The sequence below is a fragment of the Camelina sativa genome, chromosome 3, assembly GCF_030686135.1.
Source record: "Camelina sativa cultivar CO46 ecotype springtype chromosome 3, ASM3068613v1".
Lineage (NCBI taxonomy): Eukaryota > Viridiplantae > Streptophyta > Magnoliopsida > Brassicales > Brassicaceae > Camelina > Camelina sativa.
In genome coordinates, this window is record NC_141882.1 from 24,910,890 (window position 1) to 24,924,300 (window position 13,411).

At 35.1% G+C, this 13,411-nt stretch overlaps 2 protein-coding genes and 2 pseudogenes across 3 annotated transcripts; 2 read left to right on the top strand and 2 right to left on the bottom strand.

The window, feature by feature from the left end:
- Window positions 1-692: 692 nt before the first annotated feature.
- On the bottom strand, window positions 693-5,476 carry LOC104777669 (putative protein phosphatase 2C 12). Its single transcript, XM_010501960.2, has 10 exons — window positions 4,214-5,476; window positions 3,429-3,711; window positions 3,096-3,267; window positions 2,779-2,932; window positions 2,615-2,678; window positions 2,205-2,312; window positions 1,954-2,079; window positions 1,636-1,871; window positions 1,312-1,514; window positions 693-1,202 (listed from the first exon to the last, which is right to left on the bottom strand). Exons 2-10 carry the CDS (start codon window positions 3,624-3,626, stop codon window positions 1,177-1,179), a joined length of 1,287 nt encoding a protein of 428 aa, XP_010500262.1. The 5' UTR covers window positions 3,627-3,711; window positions 4,214-5,476; the 3' UTR covers window positions 693-1,176.
- Window positions 5,377-7,112, top strand: LOC104777670 (putative F-box protein At1g47390 pseudogene; annotated as a pseudogene). Its single transcript, XR_015594402.1, has one exon. The product of XR_015594402.1 is annotated as a putative F-box protein At1g47390 pseudogene (transcript).
- Window positions 7,113-8,551: 1,439 nt separating this feature from the next.
- On the top strand, window positions 8,552-9,077 carry LOC104777671 (uncharacterized). The gene has a single exon (XM_010501963.3). It carries the CDS (start codon window positions 8,663-8,665, stop codon window positions 8,810-8,812), a length of 150 nt encoding a protein of 49 aa, XP_010500265.1. The 5' UTR covers window positions 8,552-8,662; the 3' UTR covers window positions 8,813-9,077.
- Window positions 9,078-12,750: 3,673 nt separating this feature from the next.
- On the bottom strand, window positions 12,751-13,373 carry LOC104779179 (uncharacterized; annotated as a pseudogene).
- Between the last annotated feature and the right edge of the window lie 38 nt (window positions 13,374-13,411).

Here is a 13,411-nt window from a genome sequence, read left to right on the forward strand (position 1 = left end):
GAATACAAAGTTTGTAAAAAATATTTAACATTATCATATAAAATCATCAAACAAAATGCATATCAAATTATAAAAAACCTGTATAATTCAAACCATCCAGTTATAAAAGTGTACAGATCAAAGCCATCCAAACATAAACATATACATATCAAAACAATCCAGCAAATGTGTACAGATTAAAAATCATATGTACAGAACAATTATATACATCAATTGTATACAAAATATATTTAAAATAATAAAACAAAATTCATATCAAATTGTAAATAAAAAAACTATGGTTTTTTGTATATGAAAAGATTTTTTTTTTGTTAATTAAATTAACAGTTATTTGAATAGTTATGATAAAAAGAAAAAGAGAAAGAAAAAAAAATAATAAAAATGATTTTTTTTTCTTGCACTCACACCCTCTGTGTCTGTCTCTCACGGTCCCACCAACTAACATACTCACACACGCTCTTCTCTCTCTCTCTCTCACTCTCTCTTTCTCACCACCCATTTTTCTAATTTTAAATAGTAAACGTACTTATTTCTTAATAACTTCCCAAAAACTTACTAAAAATGCAACATCCCCTAAAAACAAATGTAAATGGTTCTCCGTCTATGAATTTCAAAGTCAAAACTCGGACGAAAGGCATTTACTTATATAAAAAAATTATTAGCGAAGAAGACAAAGAAAGATATAATTAAAGTTACATGAAAAATGATTTGCTTCTTTCCAGAATATATTCTTTGGTTTATACATTGAAATAATTGCACACAGACTCGCATATCTTTCTTTACCCCTCCCTAAACGACTCAACATTTTCAACAGAAGTAATAAAGCTACCGTCTCTCGTAGTTAGTTCTACTCATTTTGAAAGACAAAAAGCACAGAGTGATCACAAATGAAGAAAGAAAGAAAAAATGGAAAGAACTTATGAATTACCTCTACTTTGAAACAAGTTTGATGTCTGGATTACATTGAACCCAAGTTGTCGTGAAGTGGGAGCCATATCAAAGAATAAAAATAAACAGCTTTTGGAGTCTGCTGGAGAATGGTAAGAATGGTGGTGGTTGATCAAGGAACTTATATCTCTGGGTGACAAATTACGACCAGATGATTCCTCGAACCGCTCCAATATACTCACAATACTGTTTTGTTAGTTGCTTTGCCAATAAATTGTAGATTGCTGGCTAGTCGCTCTCACTACTATGTCTATCTGCATATATCCCAGAAAGGTTACAATTAGCTTTCGAAAAAACATCCACAGTCAGATTCTTAGTCGATTGCAATATATTGGGAGGGAAATAAATCTAAGTGGTAGGTACCTCCCGATGATCTTTTTCCTTCCATTGCGTCTTTCTTATCTTGGCAACTAGCGCATAGGAATGGACCATCCCACGGACGAAGCTTACGGCAATTATCCGATCCTGCATGGATTGAGACACCTTCTCCAGGTTTCACTTCTACTTGACACACAGCACACATGAACAACTTGAACATATTGCAAAGCGGGTACTTTGTATCTAATCTGCAATAAACAGAAAAAAAAAAAGAAGAGTTAAAGAAGATTGGTCTATGGAAATGAAGTTATCAAATATGAAAATTTTCTATTTCATACTATATGCGCAAATACATTCAGAGAATCACACCTTTCTGAAAGCATGGCAGAGCCCTCTTCAAACAGTTCTTCAACTACATCAGGTTCTGCATACTCTTTCTCAATATTAGAAGAGGAGTCAGATGTTTTTCTTTTGAACATGGACTTTAGCATTCCTTTCCCTTGCTTTTTCGGAGGTGGCACCGAAGCAGCCGGTTTTTCTAGTGGCAATATATCAACAACAATACAGGTTGTATCATCGCGAAGACCTTTTTTCCCCACAGCTTCCTGTGTGAAATAACGAAACATCAAGGTACTATAAAGGAAAGTACAGAATAATATAAAAAATAAAGCAACGCCGATACTATACTTTAACAATATGCTCTGCGGAAGATTCAGGTGGCAAACCCCGGCAACAATCAAGAGCCTCTTCTGCAGATATTGCATCCCACACACCATCACTTGAGATTATAAGTCGACCACCAGCTGAAGACAACTACATAACCAAAATAAAATAGATATATATGTCAGGACTCAGGAAAAACTAAATACTTAATGTCAGCTAGTGCTATAACTGCACAAAGATAAAAGTTAGATTAGATTTAGTAATGAGTTTTGAACCTTGACTTGCTTGACATAAGGAACTGGAACAATGTATTCGCCAACATCCAGATCTCCAATGGATCTTGAGAGACACAGACCACCAGGCCAACATCTAAGAGGACCAATCTAAAACAATAAGATTTAATTATTAGAATTCTTCAATTTGACAGCACAAAGATATTTCCTGTGTGTTGCATTCTACAAAGCTACTATAATTTGACAGCCTAGATGCTCACGGTTCATTAGCTACGTATATTACAGTTTTCATGTTACAGTCTGGCAAAAAGATAAGATCCAATCCTGAAACCTCATCCTAGAAGTTTGCACTCAGTTACCTTTTAGTTATACGTTACTAGAATCAGGAGTACACGATAACAAAAGACTTAATCCACACAGAAGAAAGAGTCAAGTATTATCTAGAAAACTACCTCAGTACCACCACCAGTATTTAACCGACCAACTTCACCACCACTTGCAGTGACTCGATCTCGCCTGATAAGAAAAAAAACCAACATGTTGTGATGTCATTACTGTAACTAAAAATCAAGATTTATCAATAGTTGGGTGAATAGCAAGAACAAAGCTGACTTACTCTTCTTCGTTTATTTCAAGACGATGATCAGCAGACAAATGATATACACCGCCCTCAGCAGGCTCAAGTATGCAACGAGAGTCACCAACAGATGCAACACTCACCACCCATCCTTCTACTATGACAAAAGTTACTGTCGTTCCAGACGTCCTTGCTAAAATGCATGAAAACAACAAGACCTCAAACACAGCCTTTACCAGGATGATATAAGACTATAAAGACACCGACAAGTTCACATTTTGAGACTTCAATCACATCACAGGGGCTTTCATTGATAACCAAAATAATCTAGTTACACAATAATACAGAGTTCATACCTCTTTCCTGGAAATCTTTATCAGTTTTCACAAATCCTGCAACCAAAGCCCTAGGAAGTGCCGCAACCCACTCATCTCTGTTAAGATCAGAGGGAATTGCAGCTAAAACATTGTTCAGAAGGTTCTCCTTAGTGTAGATAGCTGCTGCAGAACCATTGTGTCCATCAAAAAGCTGCAATAATACGATTAAATGTATCAACTACAAATATCCATACCAAAGAATTAAATAATTTACGATGGCATGTCAATCACATTATTACACACAATGTGCAATCAATCAAAACATAATAAGGTCCAAAGAGTACCCAAGAAAAGAAGATAAAGTAAATATACCCCATAAACTGAGAAGGTAGTAACGCCATCTCCCATGACCCGTTGGCACTCTGTCTTAACAAGAGTAAAATCCTCTCCTTTCTTGCTTTGGTTAGCCTGGCCGTGTATAAGTTCAGGATTATCTATCTTTTCATTTGCTGATTCACGCTTTAGCAATACAGAAAGCGGAACTGTATGATGTTCTCCCTTTGTTGACATTGTCTTCCCCCTCTAAGCTTACGAAAACAAAATCAGAAACTCAGACTAAAACACTTCCTCTAGTTCTTCACCATCATACAAAAACCTGATACACACAAAAAAATAAAAATAAAAACAATTCAATAATCACAGTTTCTTGAATTCAGTATAACTCTGATAAACAATTCCTGAAACGATCTTAAAACTTGGTTTCCAAGTTATTCCATACGAAAACCTACAGATTCAACAGATGCTTCTACAAAACTGCGATCCACATTACTGGATCAAAAACTCGAAAACGCTAAAATTATCGAAAACATCAAATTAGATCTTCAAACGAAATTACAAAAAAAAAATTATAATAAATGAATAAACACAGAATCAGAATGCGTCTTCGAAATGTTCCTTCGCGGATGGATCCAGTAAAAACAAAAAATCATGACAACAAAAAAAAAATCAAACGCAAACGAATGATCTGAAAATGAGAAATGCAGATTGTTTCAACGAAAGAAGCGATAAAACTCAAAAGAATCTAAGAATCTCGATAACGATCACATCGTGCGAAGGAAACAACAATGGGGGGGGGGAGATTAAAGAGAAGCGTTTACGATTTGGATTTTGTTGCAATCAGGCGGCGATTTGGAGAATGGAGAATGAAGATTACGCGAAGAGAGACGAAGATGATGACGATTCATCCTCCGATCGAGAATCACGGATCCCGGCGATGGTGAGAAATGCCATGGTTTCAACAGCCGTAAGAGAGAGAGAGAAGGGAGAGATTAGAGAAAACGCGCAAAGAGAGGAAGGGGTGAGGTCTCTTTCTTCTCTGTTTCTTTTTTTTATTTGTTTTTATGATTTTTTATAATCTAAGAAATAAAAAAGAAAAAAAAAATCTTCCGCCGTTCTCGCAGCAATAAGCACTGTATGTGTTTTTATTCGGCGCTAATTGAAACGCTGTCGTTTTCAGTTCTTCACGTGGTCGACCTGTCTTAACCCCCTAAATCTCGGATTTATGAACACACAAAATTCAACCCATATACGTGTACACATTTAGATTTGGTACTAATAATAAAGTCCTGGATCTTGAAATGTTACTCTATTTTGTGTTATGGTTTATTATTATTATATAGGTCATATATTAAACGTAGACTAACTTCACTTGTTATGTGTAAATTCTTTTATAAAATATTTATAAGTACTGGTCAAGTATGTTACTACACGTTACATGTGAAATTAACCTTTAAAATTTTCGGATTCTGATTTATGAACACAAAAATTTCAACCCGTATACGTAGACAATTTCTACACTTTAGATTTAGTATTAAAATGTAGGCTTTCCATGCTTCAAATTCGATCCGTTTAAGTAAAATTTCTTCCAATAAATTACTTTGAACCCTTCGCTTTGTAATGTATTCTGTTGTTTGTTTATTAGTTTCTTTTAAATTTCTTATTTAAGTAGATAAATTTGATTAAACCTCAAAGAACATATATGTATGGCCCTACATGTGTCTTTTAAATTTGTTTGTGTTGTTGAATTAGTGACTTCAAAAAATACTTTCAAATTCTAGTATTCTACTGTTACTGAAACATTTTCAGAAATCGGCATAAAGTGGCAAAAAAATTCAACAACTGAAAAATACCAATGTTAAGCACTCAATACGGGGGAAAAATAGAAGATTCATTCATAATGTCATTTATACTTACTTACTTGATTTAAGAGAGAATAGAGTACTTATTAAAAAAGAAACAAAATAATGTCATTTAGTTTTTTTTTTTTTTTTTTTGGGCAAGTAAGTTAGTTCAAATTGTGATTTTATTTATTTCAAAATTTGGAAAATAGAAAGAGTTAAGAAAAAGAAAAAAAAAAAAAACCTAAGTGTGAATGTCGTCTAACAATTTTGAAAGATCTCAAATCTTTGGTTTTTAACCCTAACCGTTGACAGATCAGCCTGCTTTGATCCACGGTCATAAAAAATCAAAATTCTAATTTAACTTTCTTAATATTTGCGGATATGCAGTAGAACCCGCTAATTTCTATACCGGATTGGGCCCTAGCACGCAGTCCTTATCCCTAATTGACAGCTGCTGTACATGATGGTTTAACCCTAGCTAAGTCCCTAACTAGGAAAAAAATTTACGTACAAAAGAGCCGATCGTGAATTAACAAATCAAAGAAGAGATAATGGATGAGGAGAAGCTTCCCTGTGAGTTGATTGAAGAGACGCTCTTTCGTGTCCCTCCTAAATCTCTTGTTCGCTTCAGAACCGTTTCTAAGCAATGGAACTCCCTTTTCGACGATAAGACGTTCATCAACAACCACAAGATGACATATCGATTCATCCTAGCAACCAAATCCAAGTTCTACTCGGTAAGCATCACTCCAAAGATACAAGTGCGTGAGCTAACTTTAGATATTCCCTATTTAGAATCACATACACCTAAGAAATTGGTAGATTGCAATGGGTTCTTGCTGTGTGGCATGGATAAAGGAGCCGTGGTTTGGAACCCGTGGTTAGGACATACTAGATGGATCGAGCCTAACCAACCTAGTTTGTATTTCAATGGAGTAGGTTATGAGTATGGTAACAGGAGACTTTTGGAGAGTGGTTACAAGACCCTTGTGTCTTATCAGAAGGAATCAGACCCTACCAAAACAATTTGGCAAATCCATGACATTTCCTCCAATGAGTTGAAAGACATAGTGTTGGAATCTGGTGGTGGTAGTAGTAGTAGTAGTACTACTAAGGAAGAAAATAATGCTAATATACACGGCGAAAGTGTATCACTGAATGGAATGTTGTATTGGGTTGCTTCTTATCAAAAGAATAATTCCACGTTATTCCTAATTTCCTTCAATTTTTCCAAGGAACGTTTTTACAAGTTCTCTGATCTATCATGCGGGGAGAACCATCATTGCGATGTTCTTGTTCTTAAGGTTTTTAAGGGAGATCGGTTTTCGTTGTTAAAGCAATACCATCTAACAAAAAAGATTGAGATTTGGGTGACCAAGAACAAGATTATTGAAAACCGTTGCTGTGGAGATGTGGAATGGATGAATTTCATGGAAGTGTCAACTCCTAACTTGCCGGATTTAGTACGGCCAAGTTACTATATCGAGAATAAAAGGCTCGTCGTGTGTTCTTGCGATAAAACTGGTCAAGCTTGGATCTATGTTATGGGGGACAAGAAGTTGATCACTAAAGTTCAAATAGATTCTATGGTTGATCCCTCGCCTTTGCATTGTACCTATTTCCCCAGTTTGGTCTCAGTTCCTCGAGGTCAAAAAGAGGCAGCATTACAAGTTTGATTTCCTTAGTTAGTCTTCCTTCTTTTATGCTTCTTGAAGAAGCTTAAATTATTTGATTTGGATTTGGTGTTTTATTTACAACTATCTTCTCTGTTCTCTAGTTTTGCTTCTTTGGACGTAATAATTTATTTTCAATTTTTTAAGCAAACTAAATTAAATGTTTAATGAACGGACTCAGTTTACCTCTAGCGGTCCTGACCTTATCCCAAATAATATTCTTTGGAAGAATTTGTTAGCTTATGCGATAGTATTAATTAAATTGGTTTTGTTTAGATCTTGCAACAAAAGTATCTTTTATGTGTTCTGTTCCACATGTTAGCATGTGTTCCAAATTTGAGAAACTGTATGGTTCAATATGAATTATGAAAAAAAAAAAAAGATATATCAAAGAAACATGCACCATGTTCTTGGGTGTTTTAATTTTTTACAAAAGCTTTTGTTCAGAAACGAGTTAACTTTGTAGTATTAAGGGAAAAATCCATGCTATTGATACTCATGCATGTATCGTTGAATGGAACTTTGTATCCGATTGCTTCAATCTTGTTCTGAATACCTTATAAGAAGTTAGTCATTATAAGCAAAGATTGTTTGAGTAAGAGAATGGAGCTATTTTGTTGTCTAACATGTAACGTGAACTCTCTTCCTGGCCCTGTTCTTGCGGTTTTTAGGGAAGATTGGTTTTTCGTTGTTAGAGAGATGTAAGATCGGTTAAGGAAACAAAGAAGATTGAGATTAATATAGTTTGCATTATTGTTTTAGTTGTTGGGGAAAACTAAGCTATGGATAAGAATTTTGGTCCCAACCATTTTTTTTTTTTCCTTCAGTATTTTGGCTTCTTGTTTAGTTCTTATCTGCTTCCTTTACACATGCATGTTGCTTTTTTTTTCCTTTTATTCAGAATCCACTATTCCACTTGCCGTCTTGACTCTGTGCCGGACCGGACGTAACATTGTCTAAAACGGGTTTACGAAGCGATGTCGTTTGGTCCTTACGTGGTCGACCTCTTATATAAAAGCAACAATGTAGATAATTACCAGTAACAATTCTATCCTACTAAGCTTCGAAGAATTCCAACTGAAGCAATTCAATAACTATGAGTGTATAACAAAGTTTATCAACACACGCATCTTCCCAATGAACACAAGTGAGAAAGATGGGAGGTTCTGATACAAAAGTTGATTTATGGGCAAACCAAAAGCTGTGTAGAGATATGGGGATTAAGATGATTGATCCTCTAAAGAAAATCATGAATATGATTGATCCTCTAAAAAATTTAGTAACCATTTCCCGAAATTTTAATTAGAAGTGACCAATATGTTGCCTCTAGAATCTTACGTTAAAGCTCCAAAACTTAGTTTTTCTTTTTGTTTTGTGCTTGGGGAATATTAGTGAAAAAAAGCTAAATGCTTTACATGTGTTACTAGAAAATAATATAAATGGACCGATGAGTTGCATTAACGTCTGATGTGTCATGAGAAAATCCTACGTGTGTGGAAAAAATGTCATAAATATTGTGCCAAGCACACAATAACATCAGCATTCCGCAAACTCCACAAAGGCAGTCCTGACCACAGAGTGCGTTCGCCACTTGCTATACCCTTTAACTTGCACCTATAAAAATCCTCATTAGTCTCTCTTAATATATTCAAAAAACTCACATCAACATTAAAAACTCATCACACTTCTTTTAGCTCCATCGATCTCTCTATAGGCTTCTTCATTATAAAAAAAGAAAAGAAAAAAACTAAAGATGTCTTTCGTTGCAAACTTGGTCATCAAGAGCTTTGACCGTGCTTCCACAGTATGTGTTGAAGATGTGGTGGATAGTTTTCGAGCAGCATATGTTGAGAATGGTGGTGATGACGACGACAGTGGCTACGATTATGCTCCTGCTGCGTGATTGTCCGCTACTCCGCTGTTAGTATCTAAATGTAATTTAGGAGGGGAAAGGAGAGAGAAAGAGATTATAAGGTGTTTTAGATATCTAGCTAGGCCATGTATGTTATGTACTAGATAGTGTGGTGAATTTTCTTGTAGATGTAACATACCCATGACGGTAGTAGCAAAATCATCTCTTCCTTAACCATATTCACATTTTTGTCTTTCAAGTTTGGAAACTAGTTTAACGTTTCATTATACTAAACGATATTTTTAGTTCCCTGAAATTTACTTGTGTTGGTGTTTTCTCATCGATTTTGTGTGGTGGTTTAGTATTCACTTTATCCATTTATGCCACATTCAATTTTTTAACCGAAGAAAGCCGAATCTAAAGTGTAATCGAACAGGTTTATTTTTCAAGATTTGAACTTGTGAAGTATTTTTTTTTTTGTATGAATGTAAAATTGTATTCATAAAAAAATCGTTTGTACAATGAATGAGTCTTAAGAGTTAACTCAAAAACATTTTAAAGAATCTAAGGGCCACAGGTGGAGAACCAATAACAGAGACCCTCCGCATAAGCCAAATTTCCCGAGAGTTGAAGAGAGCTGAACCGGTTTCTAACGTTTTTATCAATGATGCGCACAAGTTGGGTTGGCGGAGTAGGTAATTCTCCGTGACGCCTACCATTGCGTTCTCGCCGCAAACAATATATTGAGGTTTGGAACACATACCGAAGAGTGAAAGTATTTTACATTTGGAAATTAGATGGAAAGGAAGCTTGCTACACATGTATTTACTTTACCAATTTTCTAATTATCTGTTAGATAATAATCTTCTTTGGTTTGTCAAAAAAAAAAAAAAATCTTCTTTGGTTCACCAATTTCTCTACTCTTTGGCTTAGTTTAAATTTGTTTCATGAATATATTAACGTTGGGCATAACTCATACGAAAAGTTCTAAGGAAAAAAAAGTTGCCACAACATACGTATATAATATATATTGCCCAAAAAATATTTTGTTTTTTCCCATGTAGGACTCTAGTAGAATACATCATAATAATCTAGGCTTAACAGTTGACAGAGACTTAACAGTTGTAGATAATATATATAGGCTTCTTCATTTATGTTTAAGAAACATTTCCTTATCAAGCGTATTATGGGGGGCAAATTATATGGTGTCAGAAGCAGAGCCCGCACCGCATGTGACTTATTATTATAGTTCATACTATTGGTGCAAATCCATATTTGGATAGGCGAGAACAAAATATCATTGTGATCATAATCAAATGCTGAAAAGTTGTTTTTAAAATGTTAATATGTTTCCTCCATCTGAGGGGTGATACTACATTTTTAATCTCCAAAAAGGAATGGTGTAACGGATTAATGGGTGATGATTATAAAGAGTCAAAATAGTAAAGAAGTATAATATTGTATTTATTTTGTTGCTTATGTACAACACTCCTATTTTATTAAAATCACGTTCTAATGGAAAAAAAAAATCGATTAATAGACCATGTTTTCGATTTCGATTAATAGACATGGGGTTTAACTTTTTTTTTTCTTTCTTTGATGATTAGGAAGTTGTTAGCTAATATAGTACGTAATGGTGTTCTTGTAAAGACAACAAAGAAAAATCTATTAACAGCATACCCCTTGAGATTTCCATCTTGTCTTTTATGCAAGTGGTATCTCTATTGTTGTTATTTGGATGTGGTTGTCAAACAGACATTTAATTTTGTTTAATTATAAAATGTTAACTATTATTTTGTAAATTCAAATCGATTTATAATATGATTTAAGGGTTTGATTGTACTTTGTAAGTCTGAATGTGTTAGTATTAGACTTTGTAAGTCTGAATATGTTAGTTTTACTACATATTTATGTCCAACCTCTTAGTTTAAATCTTGGATGTTTGTAACTTGATCCTTTTCTGTTCAATAAAATTCAGATTACAAAAAAAGAAAAAAAATTTGTGACAAAAAAATAAGTTATTGCAACTACTTTGTGTGGTTTGATGAAGAAGATGTGTAAGGATGGCCAAAAAATAGCATTATACAAGACAGTAAGAAATATCATTTTAGTAAGCAAAATGACAGTTCTTCAGTTAACAAATGTAAGGAATGGGAGCAAAATTTTGATCATTGGAGTCTTATTAAAATGGCCAAAAGTTCAGCATTCACCTTCGCTTGGATTTAAGTCTTCTAGAGCCTTGTAGATTGCAAAGATTATTGTCATCTGCGTTGTTTTCGATTTCATGGTCATTTAATCCACTCTATATTCACCTATATTCAAATTTGGATAAAATTTATCTAAATGACAAATAATGACAATATATTTATCTAAATGCATTGCAAGAGTTATCTCTGCAAGAAAATGATGACATGGAGATGAATTAACATATGTTAGTGAAGAATCTTGGATCTTCGATGTTAGTGCTATTTACATATGATCATGTTTTTTGGTGAACACGTATGTGGTTTGTATCTGCAACTTGGCACTCTGTTGATCAATTTATGAAGTCTGGCTGCATGATTTATGCTTATTCCATGAAGTCTGGCTGCATAATTTATGAAGACTGGCAGCATAATTTATGAATTCCTGCAGCCATATTCCGAAGTCTTGTAGATTGATTAATACTCTTCAATAATCCTGATCAGTAACACTGTTATTTTTGTTTAATCCTGATCAGTCAAATAAGGCTGAATCTTGGATCTTGGATGTTAGTGCTATTTACATATGATCATGTTTTTTGGTGAACACGTATGTGATTTGTATCTGCAACTTGGCACTCTGTTGACCAATTTATGAAGTATGGCTGCATAATTTATGAATATTCCATGAAGTCTGGTTGCATAATTTATGAAGTCTGGCAGCATAATTTACGAAGTCCTATAGCCATATTCTGAAGTCTTGTACCTTGATTAATACTCTTCAATAATCCTGATCAATAACACTTTTATTTTCGTTTAATCCTGATCAATCGAATAAGGCTGAATCAAAGTAGAATGTAAGAAGGAGAACGAATAAGTTTACAGATAAACCGAAAGAATAAAGAAAGCAAGCCATGTCCAATGATGAAAGAAAGAAGTAAAGAAAGCAAGCACGTTTTCATTTGATCTCATGAGCTTCCAATGATGTTTCCGTCAGTTCCTTTGAGATTTCTTCGCATGTCTAGTGGGAGAGAATATTTTTGTTGCTTTAAGCACGCGTCTATAACGAGATATTTTGGGTGGTGTGGTGGGTAATGCAGTGCTGGCAGAAGGTTCATCATCTTGAAAACTCAGTTGCTGAAATCCTTCAACAAGATCTTTGTTCAGCATTTGCGACTCATCCAAATCGCTATCCTCTGCATCTGCGTCTATCTCATCCAAATCGCTATCCTCTGCATTTGCGTCTGTGTTCAGCGTCTGCGTTTCAACCACATCTGAATAGTCTGCGTCTGACCGATCACCAATCTCAACTTTCTGATCTTCAACAAATCGATCTTTGGCCAGCGTCTGCAACTTATCCAAATTGCTATCCTCTGCATCTGCGTCTGTGTTCAGCGTCTGTGTTTCAACCACATCTGCATAGTCTGCGTCTGACCGATCACCAATCTCAACTTCCTGATCTTCTTGGTGCTGAGCAAGTGCATAACCTCTCACCCAATCTAATTCAGAGAATACGTAACCACTCTTCAAGAAGTGCATAAGAACATCATCATCTTCTTCTTCATTCGAATCACCAAGAACACTGATTACCTTAAGATCTTCTTCCATACTCATGATTTGATCATAAAAAGGCTGAACAGTAGATGAATACCTCGCACAAACAGGAAAACGATCTGATTTCTTATCGGGCTAAGCATAAGCCTCTTCTAACATCCATAGCTGCAATGCCATGGGAAACCCTTTAAGATCAATTTTCTTAAGATCTTCATCGGTAAAGGATTTTACCGACGACACCAGAATGTCAAATGAGTCTTTTCCCCAGGGATACACATGGATATTCTTTTTCGCAATGGCCAAATACTCCTTCGGAATCTTGTACTTTGTAATGCCATATGGCAACATGAAGATGGTCAAAGCAACAATCAACCTAACAAGCCGTAGCTTGTTTTCCTCATCATCCTCACCCAAGACCTTCAATTGTGCTATCAAATCATCCACATTGTAGCGTTTGTAAGGCAACAATAAAGGCCACTCACACTCAAAATCTATTGGGACTTCATCTTCTTTTATCCAGCATGGTAATCCAATGACAAGATGAAACTCAGTCAATGAGAATCTCATCGGCTTGTTGTTGATGCAAAACCAAATCTCGTCTTCCCTTGACGACACAATCTGTCTTACTACCAGAAAGTGAACAGCTGCCCAGAAAAACCCAAGCCATCACCTTATTGATTACCACCTGCTTTTCTTAAACCCTCTTTGATGATCGGGCCAAGAAAAGTATTTTCCAGCTTACTGAATAATGAGTCAGAGAGGATTTCTTTAACAGTCTTCAAGTATAAAATTTTTAAATGATTGTTGATTGATCCCTATATCTTGCAATCTTCTTCCCCAAACTTAGTAGGAGGCAATGTAATCATAGACTGATCCATTGTATTCTGCACGCCAAAACCATCAATACACAACATAG

What these genes read in the sequence shown, in the direction of transcription:
- LOC104777669 (XM_010501960.2), bottom strand. Translation starts at nt 3,626, where the DNA reads ATGTCAACAAAGGGAGAACATCATACAGTTCCGCTTTCTGTATTGCTA. An exon ending in CTACCTTCTCAGTTTATGGG is followed by an intron (nt 3,268 to 3,428) that starts GTATATTTACTT and finishes GTATTATTGCAG; the next exon opens with CTTTTTGATGGACACAATGG. An exon ending in ATACTGGTGGTGGTACTGAG is followed by an intron (nt 2,313 to 2,614) that starts GTAGTTTTCTAG and finishes TTATTGTTTTAG; the next exon opens with ATTGGTCCTCTTAGATGTTG.
- LOC104777671 (XM_010501963.3), top strand. Translation starts at nt 8,663, where the DNA reads ATGTCTTTCGTTGCAAACTTGGTCATCAAGAGCTTTGACCGTGCTTCC.